At 42.2% G+C, this 22,662-nt stretch overlaps 1 protein-coding gene across 2 annotated transcripts in view; it reads right to left on the bottom strand.

The window, feature by feature from the left end:
- Window positions 1-1,931: 1,931 nt before the first annotated feature.
- Window positions 1,932-22,662, bottom strand: part of RNF125 (ring finger protein 125) — a 49,811-nt gene continuing 29,080 nt past the window's right edge. Inside the window, exons 5-6 of one of the 2 annotated variants that reach the window (XM_033178049.1) lie at window positions 5,119-5,226; window positions 1,932-2,837 (exon numbers count right to left, since the gene is read on the bottom strand). In XM_033178049.1, coding sequence (XP_033033940.1) covers window positions 2,751-2,837; window positions 5,119-5,226 — 195 coding nt within the window. In that variant the 3' untranslated portion in view covers window positions 1,932-2,750. The remainder of the gene's footprint in view (window positions 2,838-5,118; window positions 5,227-22,662) is intronic. The other variant, XM_033178050.1, reaches the window with a different exon arrangement.

Here is a 22,662-nt window from a genome sequence, read left to right on the forward strand (position 1 = left end):
CCACCTCAAAACAAGACAACAAAAACTGGGGTAAGTGTTAAATATACAGTTGAAGAACTAAGAATAAATGGGGGATAAAAGGAAGAAAGTACAGTATGCTATACCAGTATGTTCTGAAAATGTTGATATAGTATAACTATTTTAAAAATTGGGGTGCTGGGCGCAGTGGCTCACGCCTGTAATCCCAGCACTTTGGGATGCCAAGGTGGGCAGATCACCTGAGGTCAAGAGTTTGAGGCCAGCCTGACCAACATGGAGAAATCCCATCTCTACTAAAAACACAAAATGAGCAGGGTGTGGTGGCGCATGCCTATAATCCCAACTACTCGGGAAGCTGAGGCAGAAGAATCGCTTGAACCCGGGAGGCGGAGGTTGCAGTGAGCCGAGATCGCACCATTGCACTCCAGTCTGGGCAACAAGAGCGAGGACACCATCTCAAAATAAATAAATAAATAAATAAATAAAATAAAATAAAAAATTGGGAAAGAATGGGAAAAGCAAATGGAACACTTATTTCAATTGCCATATTGGTTGTGGTTGTATTCTGAGACAGTTGCAAGTGTAAGGTAAATAAAAGAAATGAGTAATTGTGGGATGTTCTAATTCTATCATGCTCTGTGTTCTTGAAAACCAGGACTCTCAGTATAGAAGAAGAGCAGTATAGTTGTAACAGAAAGGTTAGATAAAAACCCTGTAGGCCGGGCACAGTGGCTCATGCCTGTAATCCCAGCACTTTGGGAGGCCGAGGTGGTCGGATCACAAGGTCAAGAGTTTGAGACCAGCCTGGTTATTATGGTGAAACCCCGTCTCTACTAAAAATACAAAAATTAGCCAGGCGTGGTGGCTAATGTCTGTAATCCCAGCACTTTGTGAGGCCAAGGCTGGTGGATCACTTGAGGCCAGGAGTTCAAGACCAGCCTGACCAGTATGGTAAAACCCCTTCTCTACTAAAAATACAAAAATTAGCCAGGCGTGGTGGCGTGCATCTGTAGTCCCAGCTACTTGGGAGGCTGAGACAGGAGAATTGCTTGAACCCGGGAGATGGAGGTTGCAGTGAGTCGAGATCATGCCACTGCACTCCAGCCTGGGCAACAGAGTGCAACTCTGTCTCAAAAAAAAAAAAAAAAAGAAAAGAAAAGAAAAGAAAGAACACACCATGATTTACAGTCTTGCCAAAGGACTGAACCAAAGTCTTCTCAAATTCAGTGTGCCTGAACCTGCCCCGTGTGCTGATATCTAGAGGACAGGGGAATGTGCTAAACTGTGCCATGAGTGTGCAATCAGCAAAATACAAAGTATGTGAAACTCTACAGGTCCTAGGATCAGGTTCTTCACCAGGTAAATTCTAAGGAACTGGAAAGAAGGAGGAACTTCTAGATTAAAAAAGAGAGGTAAAATAAAATATACATTTAATAATTTTAAATTGATAATATTAAAATATAGATATATGCATTTAGGTGTTACAGCAGTAATCAAATGCAACAAAGTGATTACCATTTAAATCAGTCTAGTGGTTACTTTTGTGGGATTGTAATTGTTGACAGGATACAAAAAGGACACGTGGGGTGACTGGCTGAGTCCTAAAAGAGTATTTCCTTATAATAAAGCATTCAGCTATAAATTTTGTGTCTAGTTTTCAGTACTTTTATTTCATAATTTTTAAAATGTTACAATCAAAAAAGAAATCAAAACCCTTAGGGTTTTATACTAAAAAGTTTGGATGTGAATACTTCTACTGTAAGTATCACCTGGTGGTTTTTAAGAAATTGCCTATATTATAGAAATATTTCAAAATAAACTACAAATATTTGAAAAATATTGAATTCTTATGTATGCATAGTTATAAAAAGTCAAAGAATTAAGTATACTTTTCTAACACAAAACTTATTTTGTTACAGTATTATGTAATATAATTTGGTTAAATGGATTTCTTTTTTTTTGAGATGGAGTCTAGCTCTGTCACCCAGGTTAGAGTGTACTGGCATGATCTCGGCTCACTGTAACCTCTGCCTCCTGGATTCAAGCGATTCTTCTGCCTCAGCCTCCCAAGTAGTTGGGATTATAGGCGCCCACCACACACTCAGCTAATTTTTGTATTTTTAGTAGAAACGGGGTTTCACAGAGACCAGTGTTGGCCAGGCTGGTCTCGAACTCCTGACCTCATGATCCACCTGCTTCAGCCTCCCAAAGTGCTGGGATTACAAGCGTGAGCCACTGCGTCCGGCCTAAATGGACTTTCTTGACTTCCAAAATTTTCCTTTCCAACTCCCGTACAAGATTATTAATGTTAATCTATTAGAGATTAGAGCAAGAGCATTGGAGCAGACTTCTTATTTCTTTGAATGTCTGCATTTTGTTTCACTCTCTATTTTTTTACATAGAACAAAGATCAGTTATCGTGCCTAACCATGATGGTAGTTATTAATATGTAGCATTATACACAGAGTGTTATCTAATTTGCAAACCGAGATCCTCCACCCACTTGCCTACCATGTGTCTTTTCCATATAATAACGACTGATATAGACAGCTTTTTTTTTGTTAGATGTGTAGGAATCTCAAGGATGTAAAACATTTAAATCATCAAAATTAAAGCAGTTTTTAAATGCACTATAACAATAAACATGGACAAACATATAACTGTGTTGTACATTTTTGCCCATCAAGCATTGACAACTTCCCTTCAATTTGTTCAAGCAGCATCTTAAATGGTGCAATTCAGTGGTCCCTTTTCCCTTCGTTTTAATAAAATTATGTGGCGTTCGACTGATTCACATATTCAAGAAGTGACCGGTCTAAGACTCTTCGGATAAGAGCTTCCTCAATTATATTAAAATCCTACAATAAAGAAAAATAATTAGAAATATTCAGTCAATAGTATTTCAGAAACTGGAGGATGAGGGTCAATCCAACACCCTCATTTTGCAGGGAACTAAAGTTAGGAGACTTGTTCAAGGTTCTACAAAGCTTGTCATAGAACCCAGGACTTTTGCTTTGGGGCTAATGAATTTTCTCCTTCACTTTGCTGCCTATCAATTAACTAGTTACTGTCATAATAAAAAGTCTTCATTCGAAATTTGAAGTTTTTATCTGATATAATGAGAAGTTTTTAGTCATCATTACAAATCCTGCTCAGAGTCCTATGTTCCACACAAACCTGTAAAATGGAGCAAAGTTCAGGCACCCCCACAGGCTTCACCAATGCCAGCAGTACCACTGAATAGCTATTTCTGAAGCAAATGTTAAAAACAAAACTTTCTCTTTACCTCCCTATGTGTCAAAGTGGAATTCAAAATTCTATGTCAGCACATTCTATAAGTAAAACAAAAACCAGTAAGAACCCTATCCTCTGCAATCCCTCTCCTCTTCCACAATAACAAAAGATGAAATCTCTATTCAAAGTCCATTCTGCAACATAAAAACAAAAACCAAAAAAAACTCCACAAAATCCAAAGGAAAGCCATAAAGCACAGCAGAGCACAAGGTTTGGTCTTGATACTGGCTTGTTCTTAGGTAATTTAGTTAACCTTTGAGCTTCAGATATTTCAGTTAAATGAAGATAAAAATACAGTATTCACTTCACGGAAGTTGCTACAAGGAATAAAATGTGATATATACATAGAGTGCTTAGCTTAGTATATAGTAACTCAGGAAGCAAAAAATCAAAACAAAGAACACTACTTCAAGCTCACTTCCATACCCAAGAAGATGGCTGTGAGTGGCTGCAAAGAATTCTTATCAAAGTGGCTTCATCCTGCCTAGCTCTGCATCATGCTTTGTCTGAAAGATCTTGAGAACAGACTGAACATGATTAGCCAGAACAGCCATAGAATCGACCTGGCTTTAAAACATCTCATAGAGCTAAGATAAAGAGAAACCTCTTGAGACGGAGTCTCACTCTGTCGCCCAGGCTGGAGTGCAGTGGTGCGATCTCAGCTCACTGCAAGCTCCCCCTCCCCAGTTCACGCCATTCTCCTGCCTCAGCCTCCCGAGTAGCTGGAACCACAGGCACCTGCCACCACACCCGGCTCATTTCTTTGTATTTTTAGTAGAGACGGGGTTTCGCCGTGTTAGCCAGGATGGTCACGATCTCCTGACCTTGTGATCTGCCCATCTCGGCCTTCCAAAGTGCTGGGATTACAGGCGTGAGCCACCACACCGGGCCAAGAGAAACCTCTTTTTTACCAGAGAGAACACATAGACTAGAACCAAGTTCTGTTGAGGCCTGTGTGCCGTATGGGCCACAAAAGACATGCTTAGAGATATGGAGCTGAGGATTTAAAGCCTCTGTCATGTTCCTTGTTCAGTTCCTCAAGCGGTCCTAATAATTCCACTCCTATCCCATCTCCAATTTGCCTAACATCTGTGCCTGAACTGTGCAAATCACTTCATATACATTATCTCATTTAATCCTAAGAAGAGTTTTGGGAGTAGGTGCTTTTAATCTCTTCCCTTAACCAATGGACAAAATGAATTTCAGAGGTTAAATGCCTTCTGCAAGGTCGCACATATGTGACAGAGCTGTTGCTTAAAACTAGTTTAGAACCTAAGCTCCTTATGTCCAACCTGGATAATAATTGGCAGATAGAAAGCATGGAAAAAATTCTCAAATGATGATCTTGAATCGTTATTAAATTTTATCTTGAAATTGCATTTCTTTTTTTTTTTTGAGACAGAGTCTCACTCAGGTGCCCAGACTGGAGTGGAGTGGCGCGATCTCAGCTCACTGAAACCTCCACCTCCTAGATTCAAGCGATTCTCCTGCCTCAGCCTACGGAGTAGCTGGGACTGCAGGCGCATGCCACCACACCTGGTTAATTTTTTTATTTTTAGTATTTTTAGTAGAGATAGGATTTCACCATGTTGCCCAGGCTGGTCTTGAACTCCTGACCTCAAGTGATTTGCCCACCTCGTTCTCCTGACGTGTTGGGATTACAGGCATGAGCCACTGTGCCCGGCCAAAACATTCTATTTTCTTGATTTCTTACATAATGCTAATACTCAACACTATAGCTATATATACATTTTTTCCTCTATAATTGTATTCACTTGGATCAGAAAAGTAAGCTTAACAAAGACAGCATAAAAACATAATGTAAAAATAAGAAAATATACTTACTATGAAATCATCATAAAACAAAGTGTGACTAACTTGCAGATGTCTTATTAAACTGCCACTGAAGCTGCTTGGATTCCCATCGGGTATTAAACGGCAAAGCGGACAGAACTGGAAACAAACGATACCAGGGGTTCAAGAAAGAATGTAAAACAGTTGTTAGTTCCAGAATTCAAAACAACAGCCGGGCGCGGTGGCTCACGCCTGTAATCCCAGTACTTCGGGAGGCTGAGGTGGCCGGGTCGCGAGGTCAAGAGATGGAGACCATTCTAGCCAACATGGTGAAACCCCGTCTCTCCTAAAAATACAAAAATTAGCTGGGCGTGGTGGTGCACGCCTGTAGTCCCAGGTACTCGGGAGACTGAGGCAAGAGAATCGCTTGAACCTGGAGGTGGAGGTTGCAGTGAGCCGAGATCACGCCACTGCCCTCCAGCCTGGCGACAGAGCAAGACTCCGACACACCAAAAAACAAAACAAGGCCAGGTACAGTGGCTCACACCTATAATCCCAACACTTTGGGAGGCCAAGGCGGGTAGATCACGAGGTCAGGAGTTCAAGACCAGCCAGGCCAAGATGATGAAACTCTGTCTCTACTAAAAATACAAAAATTAGCCAGGGCGCAGTGGCAGGCGCCTGTAATCCCAGCCACTCAGGAGGCTGAGGCAGAAGAATCACTTGAATCTGGGAGGCGGAGGTTGCAGTGAGCATTGCACTCCAGCCTGGGCAATAAGAGCAAAAACAAGACAAAACAAAACAAACAATAACAACAACAAAAAAAACAACAGGTAACCATTCAAAAAGAAACTGTCAACTTTATTCATCCATTAGCCATACCTCAGTATTATGTTATAAAATTGCATAAACATGAAAGCAACATTAAGCAAATAAAATTACATTTATGTCTTCATATGCATTTCTCGCTCATATGCATACATAACAATATAACTATTTGTTTCACATTCATCAATTTATTACTTAAACAATATTACAGTTAATAGATGTACCATAATGTACTTAATTAGTTTGCCTACCTCTTGGAATACTTGTTTGTATGTGGGTATTTTGTTATCACAAATGAGAGTAACTACAGTGTTTACCTTTTAGGGGATTAGTTCCTTAGGAGAAATGACCAGAAATAGCAATTACCAGGTCAACAATCATGAACATTGGCCAAGAGTGGTGGCTCATGCCTGTAATCCCAGCACTTTGAGAGGCCAAGGTAGGTAGATTATTTGAGGCCCAGAGTTCAAAACCAGCATGGCCAACATGGTGAAACCCTGTCTCTACTAAAAATACAAAATATAGTCAGATGTGGTGGCTCACACCTGTTATCCCACCTACTTGGCAGGCTGAGGCAGGAGAATTGCTTGAAAAAAGATTTCACCAGGTTTTGCCTGTACTCATATTTTTCAGTATGTGTGTGAGATATAGTTTGGAAACTTGTCCCCACCCAAATCTCATGTTGAAATGTAATCCCTGGGCGTGGCGACTCAGGCCTGTCACCCCAGCACTTTGGGAGGCGGATCACTTGAGGTCAGGAGGTCGTGACCAGCCTGGCCAATATGGTGAAGCCTTATCTCTACTAAAAAGACAAAAAAATTAGCCGGGTATGGTGGCAGGCACCTGTAATCCCAGCTACGCAGGCAGCTGAGGCACCAGCTCTGTCTCAAAAAAAAAAGAGAAAAAATAAAAAGACTTCACCAGGTTTTGCCTGTACTCATATTTTTCTGTGTGTGTGTGTGTGTGTGTGTGTGTGTGTGTGTGATATAGTTTGGAAATTTTTCCCCACCCAAATCTCATGTTGAAGTGTAATCCCTGGGCACAGTGGCTCGGGCCTGTCATCCCAGCACTCTGGGAGGTGGATCACTTGAGGTAGGAGTTTAGGACCAGCCTGGCCTACATGGCAAAACCCGTCTCTACTAAGAAGACAAAAAAATTAGCCAGGCATGGTAGTCCCACGCCTGTAGTCCCAGCTACTCCAGAGGCTGAGGCAGGAGAATGGCTTGAACCCGGGAGGCGGAGGTTGCAGTAAGCGGAGATTGTGCCACTGCACTCCAGCCTGGATGACAGAGTGAGACTGTGTCTCAAAAAAAAGACAAAGATACAGACCATTCTGTCACTACAAAGGAATGTCAGTGCGTTGCTATCCTTTATTTCCTTCTCTCTCCCTAACCTCTGCTCTGTTCCCCATATTATTATTATTACTATTTTGAGAAACTTGTATAAATAGAACTATAGAGTATTTAACTTTTGAGATTGGCTTTTCCCATTGAGCATGACTTTGAGATCCATCTAAGTTGCTGGGTGTATCCATAGCTCCCTCCTTATTACTGAGTAGTATTTCATGGTATGGATGTCCCATAGTCTGCTTATCCATTTATTTTGTAAAGGGCATTTGGGTTGTTTCCAGTTTTTGGTTGTTACAAATAAAGCTGTAAGAAATATTTGTGTACAAATGTTTGCATAAACGTAAGATAACAAAAAAGTTATCTAGGACAAATTTTCAGGAGTGTGACTGCCTGGTTATATGATAGGTATATGTTTAACTTTGTAAAAAAACTGCCAAACTGTTTTCCAGAGTGGCTGTACTATTTTACATTCCCACCAGCAATGTATGAATTATTCAGTTTTTCCTTATTTTCCCCAACATCTGGTATTGTCCAAATTTTTTTTATTTTAGCCACTTTATTAAATGTATACTGGTATCTCAGCATGGTTTTAATTTGCACTTTCAACATTTTGGCCAGGCTGGTCACAAACTCCTGACCTCAGGTGATACACCCACCTCGGCCTCCCAAAGTGCTGGGATTACAAGCATGAGCCACCCCACCCAGCCCATGTATTCATTTTTTAAAGTATGAGATGCAGACTTATTACTGTGTGCCAAGTATGTGTTGTTAGGTAGTAAATTAGGTGGTATTCTCGTTTGATCCTCACAACAACTCAGTGAATTCATTGCTATCCTTATTTTGTTGATGAGCCCAATTTCAGAGAAAAAAAAATAGCTTGAATTTACTCAGCTGTAAGTATCAGATCTGGAATCAACTTCAGTTGATTCCGGTGTTCTTTTCACATTCTAACAGTGTCCAATTTATCAACTTGGGTGATAACGTTTTTCTTTATTTAAATGAGGTCTTCATATACTTCTTTCTTACTGTTTTATGAGGATCTCAGTTTCAATATGCTCAATTTCTATAATTAAAGGTCTGAATTTTGCTCAACTTCGCTAATTTTTACATCTTATTTTTAGTAAAATTACATCCTTTTAATTAATTATTATTGAATTTATAATCATTTACAATTTCCTAATGTTCTTGGTTAATTGGCACCACTGGTCATTCCAAGACAGCATTTAATTTTCCCTGATGCCACTATGTGTAATGAGAACAAAGCTGAGACCGAGAAATATTTCAACAGAAGAGCACTATTAATACTTGTAGTGTGGGAGAAGGAACCTGCTTACAGAAATTTGTTCATCCAACACTCTTTATTATGCCCCTACTACGTGCTCGGCACTTAGAATATGGAGATCAGTAGGATACTTTGAAGTTAGATACTTTGGGTTCAAATCCTAGCACCAGCAGTGTGATCTTGAGCATGTAAGTTTCCCCTTCTGTGAAATGGGGATAATATCACCTGCCTTGTAGAGTAGCTGTAATATTTACAGATAATGTCTTCAGTGTGCCAGGTAAACATCAAACATTCAATAAATGCCACATATTTACTACTATTTGACCCCTGTCCTTGAAGAGTTGGAGCTCCCTGAAGGAAGAAAATACCATGTGTCTAGTTGATCCCTACATTCTTAGTACCCAGAAAATAGTTTCCAATTTCATCTCAGCCTCTTGCTGATTTTCTGTGTCTCAGAGCTGTTAGATTTAAAATAATACACCATTTAATATTACAACGCTCAGTCACATTAACTCAGTCTTCAGCACATGTAATAAACAGCTGCCATTATGATCACTTAAGCAGATACTTTCAAGAGTGTATCATGCACCATATTCAAGATGTGAACAGACAACTATTCAAGATCTGTAAAGGGAATTACTAATTTTGCCCAAGGGTTCGGAAGGGCTTCAGCAGAGTTGCTGGTAACTGAAGTGGGTCTTGAAGAATGAGCTAGCCAGGCCAGCAGGGAGGAGCATCACAGCAGAGAAATCAATGTGGGAAAAGGCAGTAAATCCTAAAAGAAAAAGGCCTGCTTAGAGCAATGGAAAAAGCTCAGTGTAACTGAAGGTAGGGCAAGTCGGGGAAGTGGCGGGGGATGAGTTTGGAATGATAAGTTGGAACTAACTCTGCTCCGTATTTATTCAAGCACCTGACATGGTTTTGGTAGACTTGATGCAAAGAGTCAGAGGTACAGAGATGTCTATTACCTTGATCCCTACCATTAAGGAGTTGATTAGAGTCTAGTGGAGAAGACAAATACAGAAAACTTGGAATTTTAGGCCGGGCGCAGTGGCTCACGCCTGTAATCCCAGCACTTTGGGAGGCTTAGGCGGGCAGATCACGAGGTCAGGAGATCAAGACCATTCTGGCTAACATGGTGAAACCCCATCTCTACTAAAAATACAAAAAATTAGCTGGACACGGTGGCAGGCGCCTGTAGTCCCAGCCACTCGGGAGGCTGAGACAGCAGAATGGTGTGAACCCGGGAGGCGGAGGTTGCAGTGAGCCAAGATCGTGTCACTGCACTCCAGCCTGGGCGACAGAACAAGACTGTGTCTCAAAAAAATAAAAATAATGTTTAGGCCGGGCGCAGTGGCTCACGCCTGTAATCCCAGCACTTTGGGAGGCCGAGACGGGCGGATCACGAGGTCAGGAGATCGAGACCATCCTGACTAACACGGTGAAACTCCGTCTCTACTAAAAATACAAAAATTAGCCGGGCGCGGTGGCGGGCGCCTGTAGTCCCAGCTACACGGGAGGCTGAGGCAGGAGAATGAGGCAGGAGAATGGCGTGAACCCGGGAGGCGGAGCTTGCAGTGAGCGGAGATCGCGCCACCGCACTCCAGCGTGGGCGACAGAGCCAGACTCCATCTCAAAAAATAAAAAAATAAAAAATAAAAATAAAAATAAAAATAATTTTTTAAAAAAACTGGAATTTTAAGCAAAGAAGTTTTTGTTTTGTTTTTGACACGGGATCTCACTTTGTTGACCAAGCGGGTCTTGAACTCTCAGATTCCAGCGATTCTCCCGCCTCAGCCTCCTGAGTAGCTAGGATTATAGGTACAAGCCATTGTTAATCTGACGTTGATAGGGAACTGTTGGAGTCTTCAGTCTCTGGTGTACATAAAATTTAATTGTGTGACTAAAGACACATCTGTCAAAACAACATTGCAAACAATGCGCTGAAGTCAGTACTAGTGGAAAAACTTCTTTTGTTTCTTAAATTGGGAGATTAGACCTGAGGGAAGAGAGGGTAAGAATAGGAAGGAGAAAGAAATGGTAGATAAGAGACAGACTGAAGGTTACCTAAGTATTGACTTACACTCAACGTTGTCCATTTCCTAATATCAGCTTATCCTTTCTTGCTTGTCTCTACTCAATGCTCCCAGGCCATACTACTTATATTAAGAGCCAACAACTGTACAGTATACATTCAAAATATGTTGGCTTCATCTGTGTATGGATTTTTTCTGATGGTGAATGCAATGGGTGAATAATAGCTACCATATTAGAAGCTACTACCAACTTCAGATAATTGAAAACTGTTTCTAAGATTAGCCTCTCACTTATGATAATATCATAATAGTGATATTATCATGTCCTTAGGCTCCCACCAACCCGCCCCAAACAATGACAGGTCTGTAGTGGATAAGCTTACAGCCCATTCACTGTGCAGGCCGGTGTGTCAGGGACCGGACATCTGCCTGTCCTGATTTGTGACCTGGCAGCTTAGAAGAGCTTCACCTCATCCTACTGATGCCTTCAGTTGATCCCCTTAGCCCTGTGGTTTCTATTTTCTGGCCTTGAGCATGTTGACTCCAAATAGGCCCTTTCTGTGCAGTGAATCTTCATTTATTGTTCTTTCTTTTCAAGAAATTATAAAGCCAAAAATAACCAAAATCATTCCGTAGATTTTCTCTACCTTTGTTTTACAAATGACCAAATTGAGGACCAAAGAAATCCTCTTGCTAGGAAAAGGGAAAAGATCTCCTGACCGAGCCTGCTTTAATAGGATTAAAACAAAACAACACTTGATGTGGATGGAAATCAGATGAGGAAGATTCTTTTGAAAGGTTATTTATTCCTCCAAAACCTTAGGATATATTTTATTTAATGCTGGTCAAAATATAATCAAATTTTTAAAATAGTCAAAATCAAATCAAAATGGATTATAGACTTGAATCTAAGACCTCAAACTATGAAACTACTAAAAGAAAACATTGGGGAAACTCTCCAGGACATTGATCTGGTCAAAGATTTCTGGAGTAATACCCCACAAATACAGGCAACCAAAGGAAAAATGGACAAATGGAATCACATCCAAAAGCTTCAGCACAGCAAATGAAACAATCAATAAAGTGAAGAGACAACCCACAGAATGGGAGAAAATATTTGCAAACTCCTCATCTGACAAGGGACTAATAACCAGAATATATAAAGAGTGCAAACAAGTCTACAGGAAAAGAAATTAGCAATCCAATTTAAAAACGGGTAAAAGATTTAAACAGACATTTCTCAAAAGAAGACATATAAATGGCAAGTAGGCATATGAAAAAGTGCTCAGCATCATTGATCATCAGAGAAATGCAAATCAAAACTACAATGAGATACCATCTCACTGCAGGTAAATGGTTTTTATCCAAAAGTCACGCAATAACAGCTGCTGGCGAGGATGTGGAGAAAAGGGAAACTTCATACACGGATGGTGGGAATGTAAATTAGTACAACCACTATGGAGAAGAATTTAGAGGTTTCTCAAAAAACTGAAAATCAAACTATCATATGATCCAGCAATCCTACTCCCAGGTATATTCCCCAAAGACAGGAAATCAGTATATTCAAGAAATATCTGCACTCCCATTTTTATTGCAGTATTATACAGAATAGACAAGATTTGGAAGCAACCTAAGTGTCCAGCAACAGACAAGTGGGTAAAGAGAACGAGGTACATATACACAATGGAGTACCATTCAGTCATAGAAACGAATGAGATTTTGTCATTTGCAACAACAACACGGATGGAACTGGAGGACATCATGTTAAGTGAAAGAAGCCTAGCACAGAAAGACAAATTTCACATGTCCTCATTATTTGTGGGAGCTAAAAATTAAACCAATTGAACTCATAGAGATAGAGGGTAGAATGATGGTTACCAGGGGCTGGGAAGGGTAGTAGGGATTGGGGGAAGTGGGCATGGTTAATGGGTACACAAATATAGTTACACAGAATGTGTAAGATTTAGCATTTCATAGCACAACAGGGTAATTACAGTCAACAATCATGTATTGTACATTTAAGAGTATAGGCCAGGCACAGTGGCTCACGCCTGTAATCCCAGCACTTTGGGAGGCCAAGGTGGGTGGATTACCTGAGGTCAGGAGTTTGAGACCAGCCTAACCAACATGGTGAAACCCTGTCTCTACTAAAACTACAAAAACTAGCTGGGCGTGGTCATGTGAGCCTGTAGTCCTAGCTACTTCGGAGGCTGAGGCAGGAGAATCCTTGAACCTGAGAGGCGGAGGTCGCAGTGAGCCAAGATCGCACGACTGCACTCTAGCCTGGGTGACACCGCAAGACTCCATCTCAAAAAAAAAAGAGTATAATTGGATTGTTTGTAACACAAAGAATCCAATTATATGCTTAAGGTGATGGATATGCCATTTACCCTGATGTGATTATTACACACTGCATGCCTGTATCAAAGTATTTCATGTGCCCCATAAATATATACACCTACTGTGCATCCACAAAAATTGAAAGTACCTATATGGTCATACTTCTCACTTGCCTTCTCTTTAATTTTTTTCTTTTAGAGATGGGGTCTCACTCTGTCACCCCGACTGGAGTGCAACGGTATGATCATGGCTCACTGTAACCACAAATTCCTGGCTTTAAGTGATCCTCCCACTTTGGCCTCATAAAATGCTGGGACTACTGGCATAAGCCACGGTGCCTGGCCACTTCAGCGCTTTAAAGGAAGCAATGGTTCTCAGCGTGGGGTCCTCAGACCAGCAGCATTGCCACCATCTGGTAACTTGTTAGAAATGCAAATTTTCAGGCCCTAGCTCAGACCTATTTTATCAGACACTCTAGGGTCAAGAGCCAGCAATCTATGTTTCAACAGGTCTTCTAGGTGATTCTCAAGCAGGATAAAGTTTAAGAACCACTGCCTTAAAGACAATGTAATTTCTTTCAGAGATATAAGAGAAAATAGTAGGTGAACAAATGAGAAATTCTAAATCTAATACATAGGCTGTAATGGAGAACACCTTTCTTAAATCCAGTATCTATAAAAAAAAAAACAGTCGTTTGGACCAGGCGCGGTGGCTCACGCCTATAATCCCAGCACTTTGGGAGGCCGAGGCAGGTGGATCACCTGAGGTCAGGAGTTTGAGACCAGCCTGACCAACATGGAGAAACCCCATCTCTACTAAAAATATAAAAATTAGCCGGATGTGGTGGCATGCCCCTATAATCCCAGCTACTTAGGAGGCTGAGGCAGGAGAATTGCTTGAACCCGGGAGGCAGAGCTTGCAGTGAGCCGAGATCGCGGCACTACACTTCAGCCTGGGCAACAACAGTCTCAGAAAAAAAAAAAAAAAAAGTCATTTGGGGTTCTGTTTTACTAAGAATCATTATTAGGCCAGAAATATGACTTAATCATAAAAAAGCTAGTACAGTGCTAAATAATGAACTGTATGGATAATATTCAATTATCTAGAATAATGATTGTTTCCTCTGTTCTGCGTTCACTGACCATACTTGGAGTGCTGTGTTCTATTTTAAGTGCTGGGTAAGGAAAACATCAATAAACTGCAATAGACGCAGAAGGGAAATTAACATGTTGAAAGGTCTAGAAACAAAATCCTTGTAATAACTGGGTTACCATTCTGGAAAACTGCAAGCACTCACACAGTAAGTTACTTATCACCTTGAGAAAGAGTCTACATTAGATCACCTCTGAGGACCCTTTTCTCTACGACTGTGTAAAAACCTTTATTACCTCAACACTATAAACAGTCCAAGTATATTGTAGAAATAGAAATACTGCTGTATGTCTATTATGCAGAAGCTTGAGGAGGAGAGGTGAGAAAGAAGATTTGTAATTTTTTGCCATGTAAAAAAAATCATTGTTGGCATAAAGCCAAGGGCATTGAGTTTTGTACCTGTTCTCATTCTCCTACTGTAATCCATGAGAATTAGAAAAACTTCCTACTCCTTTTGCTCTTTTTTTAAAAAATTTTTTTGAGACGGAGTTTCGCTCTTATCTTTTTTATTTTTTGTTATTATCTTTTTTTCTAAAATCATCTCTTTTTTTTCCTGAGACAGAGTTTTGCTCTTTTTGCCCAGGCTGGAGTGCAATGGCGCGATCTCGGCTCACTGCAGTGCAACCTCTACCTCCTGGGTTCAAGCGATTCTCCTGCCTCAGCCTCCCGAGTAGCTGGGATTACAGGCATGGGCCACCATGCCTGGCTAATTTTGTATTTTTAGTGGACACTGGGGGGTGGTTTCTCCATGTTGGTCAGGCTGGTCTTGAACTCCCGACCTCAGGTGATCTGCCCGCCTCAGCCTCCCAAAGTGCTGGGATTACAGTTGGGAGCCACCGTACAGGGCCAGTCCTTTACCTCTTTATTTATGTGAGTCATTTTCTCAGAGCTTTGTAGGGCAATTTTAGAACAGTCTAGATTTACGAGGAGTCAGTACCTAAAGTCTGTTCACTTTACAGAAAGTCTACGAAATCTCTCCTTCTTCCTACATGATCCACTTACTTTTGTTTTCAGAAATATTGAAGAGAGTAAGAGTCCTTGCAAATTCCAGGAAAAAAAACTCCTATATGATGTTTAAAAAAAAAAAGTGTCTTTTATAAAGGCAGCCAGAAATAATAATGGATTTCTTAAGTTTCTTAAAATTAGGATTTAAATCTTTTTTAATTTTTTAATTTTTTTTTTTTTTTTTGAAATGGAGTTTCACTCTTGTTACCCAGGCTGGAGTGCAATGGCGTGATCTCAGTTCACTGCAACCTCCACATCCCAGGTTCAAGCGACTCTCCTGCCTCAGCCTCCCAAGTAGCTGGGATTACAGGCATGCACCACTATAGCCGGCTAATTTTGTATTTTTAGTAGAGATGGAGTTCTCTATGTTGGTCAGGCTGGTCTTGAACTCCCGACCTCAGGTGATCCGCCCGCCTTGGCCTCCCAAAGTACCGGGATTATAGGCGTGAGCCACCACACCTGGCCTAAATGTACTCTTAATAATCCTCACGGCCGGGTGCGGTGGCTCAAGCCTGTAATCCCAGCACTTTGGGAGGCCGAGACGAGCGGATCACGAGGTCAGGAGATCGAGACTATCCTGGTTAACATGGCGAAACCCCGTCTCTACTAAAAAATACAAAAAACTAGCCGGATGAGGTGGCAGGCGCCTGTAGTCCCAGCTTACTCAGGAGGCTGAGGCAGGAGAATGGCGTAAACCCGGGAGGCAGAGCTTGCAGTGAGCTGAGATCCGGCCACTACACTCCAGCCTGGGCGACAGAGCAAGACTCCGTCTCCAAAAAAAAAAAAAAAAAAATAGTCCTCACAATCCCCAAGTGTCAAGGGAGAGACCAGGTGTAGGTAATCGAATCATAGGGCAGTTTCCCCGATGTTGTTCTCATAATAATGAGTTCTCACAAGATCTGATGGTTTATAAGTGTGTGGTAGTTCCTCCTGCGTTCATTTTCTCTCCTGCTTGTGAAAAAGGTGCCTTGCTTTCCATTTGCCTTCTGCCATAACTCCTGAGGCCACCCCAGCCATGTGCAACTGTGAGTCAATTAAGCCTCCTCCTTTCTTTCTAAATTACCCAGTCTTGGGCAGTTCTTTATAACAGTGTGAGAACGAACTAATACAGGGAAGCAAGATGTTGGAACAGGAAAAACTAAATCAGAATAACTTGGTCTAATTTTTTTTTTTTTTTTTTTTTTTTAAGAGACATGGTCTTCTTTTGTTGCCCAGGCTGGAGTGCAGTGGTGCCATCATAGTTCACTGCAGCCTCAAACTCCTGGGCTCAAGGGATCCTCCCACCTCAGCCTCCCTAGTAACTGGGGTTACAAGTGTGCACCACTAGGTCCAGCTAATTTTGTCATTGTTGTTGTAGAGACAAGGTCTTGCTCTGTTACCCAGGCTGGCCTTGAACTCATGGGGTCAAACAATCTTCCCACCTCAGCCTCCCAGAGTGCTGGGATTACAGGTGTAAGCCACTGCACCTGGCCTAAATTCTTGCTATGTTAGCTTGCATAGGATTTGGCACATAATAGAAGCTCAAATTCAATTTTTCATATCTAAAGTAGGAATAAAATACATACTTCGCAGATTAGATAATATATATTTTATTCAAATTTTCTTCTTCCTTAGAATAAAGGATCCTAGGGCAAGAACAAATCATATTTATCTTATTTCCTTATGCCTAGACCTAACATAACTTGGCACACAGTAGACACCTCATGAATAAAGAATTCCTTTTTAGGATAAAGATTTCTGGTACTTTTCTTTCTCTTCTGATGGATTTTTGCTAGGTTTTTGTTTGTTTGTTTTTTCCAAATGTCTTCTACTTCACATCAGTTCCTATAACAGAGCACTTGGGCAGGTCAGAAATGGGAGAAGAATGGTTGATACACAGAATCAGATGGGAGTTCTTTTCCAGTGATATACCCTTCCTTCCCTAAATTCTGATACAACCACATTTTCTCCCCAGAGGAGTTCTCACCACTCTTATGCGTCACTATTACTTATGGGAAAATAAGAATGATTTCATTCAGTATTATATTTTTAGGTGTGATAGGACAGGGAAAAGATTAGGAATCACCAATGTAAAGGCTTCTGAGAATACATAAAATGTACAGGCCAGCTGCAGTGGCTCTTGCCTGTAATCCCAGCACTTTGGGAGGCCACAGCAGGAGGATCACCTCAGGTCAGTAGTTCGAGACCAGCTTGGTCAACATGGTGAAACCATGTTTCTACTAAAATACAAAAACTAGCCGGCATGGTGGCGCACACCTGTAATCCCAGCTACTTGGGAGGCTGAGGCAGGAAAACTGCTTGAAGGTTTCTCAAGGAGGTGGAGGTTGCTCTGAGCCGAGACTGCACCATTGCACTCCAGCCTGGGCAACAAGAGCGAAACTCTGTCTCAAAAAAAAAAAAAAAAAGTACAAACATCTTCACAGGATCATATGAGCTTTGATCATCAGGATCATAGGTGAGAGCATCTAACATGGGTCCATTAGGATACATTTCCTAAAGTTTCTCACACCAAACACCAAAGACACAGAAGTGGATTTGATACTGCTTCATGGATACATGGAATCAAATATCCTGTCTCCCCCCTAGTCTTTTTGAACTGGTCCTTACTAGGGTTTTCAATAAGACACCCCTCCCTTATCCCATTAAGAATAAAGGCAATATTACTGACAGATCATAACCAACAGGGTAGTTGGCTTTCCAGTTCTCCTATTTTTCTTTTTTCTAAAGACAGTGTTTTACTCCCATCACCCAGGCTGGAGTGCAATGACGTGATCTCGGCTCACTGCAGCCTCTACCTCCCGCGCTCAAACAATCCTCCTGCCTCCTACAGGTGCACTCCAATGTGACCGGCTAGTTTTTTTAAATTTTTTTCTAAAGATGGGATTTCACCACGTTGGCCAGTCTGGTCTCGAACTCCTGACCTCCTGACCACAAGTGATCTGCCTGCCTTGGCCTCCCAAAGTGCTGGGATTACAGGTGTGAGCCACCATGTCTGGAGAGTTCGCCTAATCTTGACAGTGTTTCCCCATTTTTCTATTGTTATAGGGAATCCCTAAAAGTATACCATAGCCAGTGCAGGTCTGACAGCCCTCACTGTGAATGACAAGTATTTTCTTTCTTTTTTTTTTTGTTTGAGACAGAGTTTCACTCTTGTCACCCAGGCTGCAGTGCAATGGCATGATCTTGGCTCACTACAACCTCCACCTCCGAGGTTCAAGCGATTCTCCTGCCTCAGCCTCCCGGGTGGCTAGGATTACAGGTATGCACCACTATGCCCGGCTAATTTTGTATTTTCAGTAGAGACGGGCTTTCTTCATGTTGGTCAGGCTGGTCTTGAACTCCCAACCTCAGGTGATCCGCCTGCCTCAGCCTCCCAAAGGGCTGGGATTACAGGCATGAGCCACCACGCCCAGCCAACGACATACATTTTCTACTATAAAACTTGAATTCCGTTTCTAAAGTCTGTACATGACTGATTTAATATTTAATAGAAAATAGGTGTGTCAGAACTTAATTTTTTTCTGGTACCCTTTTCTTAGGTTCTAATAGCATAGATGCATGAACACCATATTTTACCTTTGAGGGCTTTCAGTTGCCAAGTACTATGTATGCAATCTACTATCAATGATCCTTAGTGAACAGCATGTTCTATCAACTTCTCCTGAAGCCAGAAGATGAATTCTAGGAGTACAAGTGTAAAAGAGCTGGAAGACAGTGCACTCGTGTTACAGCCATCCCAAGATGCAAAGGATTCGATCCTTCAGAATATATATGATAATGGATACTCTGCTCAATCTGTGGCTTAGATTAACCTCCACAGCAACTCAGCTGATTATAGAACACTTTCCATGTGATGACAAGTGCCATTTGAGGAGGTAATTAGAGGTTATTCAATCCAATACCCAAGGAAGAAAAAAGGAACATGCACTGAAAATATTCACAGGCAACTATGTAATTAAAATCAAGGTACAAGACTGCATACCTAATTTTTTTTTTTCTTTTTTTTGAGACGGAGGCTCGCTCTGTCACCCAGGTTGGAGTGCAGTGGCACAATCTCGACTCACTGCAACCTCCACCTCCCGGGTTCACGCGATTCTCCTGCCTCAGCCTCCTGAGTAGCTGGGTGCATACCACCACGCCCGGCTAATTTTTGTATATTTAGTAGAGACAGGGTTTCACCCTATTGGCCAGGCTGGTCTTGAACTCCTGACCTTGTGATCCGCCCACCTCTGCCTCCCAAAGTACTGGGATTACAGGCATGAGCCACCACACCCGGCCACTGAAAGCAAATCTATTGGAAATTTTTTTTTCCTTCCAGAATTATTACCACATAGATCTCCACTGTCGCATCAAGTCCCAGATATTCTAAGTACTCAGGGAAATTAACTGCTATGGGGAGGGGTAGCCCAGTATGTAGTCACCACAGTTTACACTTCAAACCAAAAGTCCTGTCCCTTCCTTAAGGAAATGAGCCCTCAGGGTAAGGTAGAAAATATAGAACTCAGGCTGGGCGCGGTGGCTCACGCCTGTAATCACAGCACTTTGGGAGGCTGAGGCGGGTGGATCACAAGGTTGGGAGATAGAGACCATCCTGCCCAACATGGTGAAACCCCATCTCTACTAAAAATGCAAAAATTAGCTGGGTGTGGTGGCGCATGCCTGTAATCCCAGCTACTCAGGAGGCTGAGGCAGGAGAATTGCTTGAACCAGGGTGTTGGAGGTTGTAGTGACATCGTGCCACCACACTCCAGCCTGGAGACAGAGCAAGACTCCATCTCAAAAAAAAAAAAAAAAAGAAAAGAAAATATAGAACTCACTGGAACGTTTGAATCAGGGTGAATGGAATCATGTCTTTTTTTTTTTTTTTTTTTTGAGACGGAGTCTCGCTCTGTCACCCTGTCACCCAGGCTGGAGTGCAGTGGCCAGATCTCAGCTCACTGCAAGCTCCGCCTCCCGGGTTCACGCCATTCTCCTGCCTCAGCCTCCCGAGTAGCTGGGACTACAGGCGCCCGCCACCTCGCCCGGCTAGTTTTTTTTTTGTATTTTTAGTCGAGACGGGGTTTCACTGTGTTAGCCAGGATGGTCTCGATCTCTTGACCTCGTGATCCGCCCGTCTCGGCCTCCCAAAGTGCTGGGATTACAGGCTTGAGCCACCGCGCCCGGCCTTTTTGTATTTTTAGTAGAGACGGGGTTTCACCGTGTTAGCCAGGATGGTCTCAATCTCCTGACCTCGTGATCCGCCCGTCTCGGCCTCCCAAAGTGCTGGGATTACAGGCTTGAACCACTGCGCCCGGCCTTTTTTTTTTTAAGACAGAGTCTTGCTGTTGTTGCCCAGGCTGGAGTGCAATGGCGTGATTTCGGTTCACTGCAACCTCTGCTCCCTGGGTTCAAGCAATTCTCCTGCCTCAGCCTCCTGAGTAGCTAAGATTACAGGTTCCTGCCAACATGCCCAGCTAATTTTTGCATTTTTAGTAGAGACGGGGATTTCACCATGTTGGCCAGACTAGTCTCGAACTCCTGACCTCAGGTGATCCACCTGCCTTGGCCTCCCAAAGTGCTGGGATTACAGGTGTGAGCCACCGCGCCCAGCCTGTCTTTCTTTACTACCCTTTTTCCACATCAGTACATCCTGCTATGTTCTAGGCACTCTGCCAAGAACTGGGCATGCAGTGTTGAATGAAGGACTTAGGTCCCATAACTCCATAAGCCTAATAAATTAGAGGGAGAGACAGACATGAAATGAATATGCAATTATAAGTTGTGGTAAATACTGAAAAGTACAGGGGAGAAAAGCAAAAGCTGAAATTAATTTAAGTGTCAGGGAGGGCTTCCTGGAAGAAGTAAAATTTAAGCTAAGTTCCAAAGGATGAGTAAGAGCCAGCCAGTGAAACAAAGAGCACCTTGAGGCCTGGCGCCGTGGCTCATGCCTGTAGACACAGCACTTTGGGGGGCCGAGGCAGGGGGATTGCCTGATGTCACAAGTTCAAGACTCAGCCTGGGCAACATGATGGTGAAACTCCCTCTCTTCAAAAAAAAAAAGAAAAAAGCACTCTGGACAGAGAGACTAGCTGGAGAGCATGGTTCTTGCTAAAACATCTTCCCTTTACAGAATAAAATACATTTCTCTCAAAAGTAGTCTCATTAATGCTATCTACATTTAAGGAAAAAGAAAAAAGTGGTCTCCTAATGCAGTCTAAAGCATGCTGTTTGTGTCATCGGCTTCCTTTGGGTCTAATATTCCAGAGATAGAATTATTAAAAAAAAAAAAAATTACCGAGCTTAGTGGCTCATGCTTGCAACCTCAATGCTTTCAGAAGCCAAGATGGGAGAATAGCTTGAAGTCAAGAATTTGAGACCAGCCTGGGCAACATAGCAAGATCTCATCTTTACCAAAAAATAAAGAATTATCCAGTTGTGGTGGTGCACACCTGTAGTCCCAGCGACCCAGGAGACTGAGGTAAGGATCACTTGAGCCCAGGAGTTGAAGGTTACAGTGAGCTACTACTGCACCACTGCAGTTCCACCTGGGTGATAGAGAAAGACCCTGTCTCCAGTTTTTAAAAAATGGCAGAATATAACAATATAATTACTGCTTGACAAAAAGGAGCTATTGGCTCTTAAGGCTGCATATAAGAAAAGTCAAAATCCCCTGATGTTTTTTACATACATTTTATCATTCTTGAGCAGCTCAGAAAGAAAAGACTGGTTATCTTGTGGTTTGATCTCTGAGTTATCTAATTATTTTTGGAAGTCAGAGGAATCATTTACCCAGGAAATCTCTAACTGCCAGGAAACCTCTTATGTGAGGTAGGTCAGATCATGCCACTGATCTCATATGCTTGCAAAACCTGTAATGCAGTCCTTTAAAGCAATAATTCCTGGTTAACTTCCACACCCATCTAGAATCAGCATTGGACCCAGCCCTCCTTGCCCAGGACTTCCCTCAGGGTGTTTTCACCCACATGTCCCCATTAGGGACTCCTAAGCATGTGAACCCCAGCTATACCACATATCTGTCCCTTGCCTTTTCCTAACCATGGGGTAAATCATGACTTCCAGTGGCTCTAGATCCTTCAGAGTGACATGCTCTTGAGCTTCTGCTCAACAGTGAAACACTAACACAGGACACCTGAAGGTCTTGTGTTCCAACTGCCACCTCTGGACAGCCCTAGGGTATTACAGAACCTTGGATTTCTGAACAATCTGCTCCTGCTTCAATGCCATGACAGCATCCTGGTCTTTGTGGTGAGATTTTACCACTTCACTTCCCCATCCTCCTCCTCCCCGCCACCCCCCAACTCACACCATCACCCCATGTGGGTTCTCTAACTGTGAGAGGACATCACTTCCTCTAAGAAATCTTCTCTAGGCCCAATTTTATAGAATTGAAAAGCATAGTGAACCTCCACTACCACCACCACCCTCTTCTATTAATGGAGTGATCGGCAGGTGATAGAGTGCTTACTTTATTATATGCCTGATTGATTTACTACCTGTGAAAAAGGTATGAATGTCATCACTATCCCCATTTGACAAATGATGAAATAGTGCAGAGAGAATTTAATAGACTTCCTGGGATTAGAACCAAGCCTATCCCCTTTAA

The sequence above is a fragment of the Trachypithecus francoisi genome, unplaced genomic scaffold (assembly GCF_009764315.1).
Source record: "Trachypithecus francoisi isolate TF-2019V2 unplaced genomic scaffold, Tfra_2.0 Lachesis_group19, whole genome shotgun sequence".
Classification (NCBI taxonomy): Eukaryota; Metazoa; Chordata; class Mammalia; order Primates; family Cercopithecidae; genus Trachypithecus; species Trachypithecus francoisi.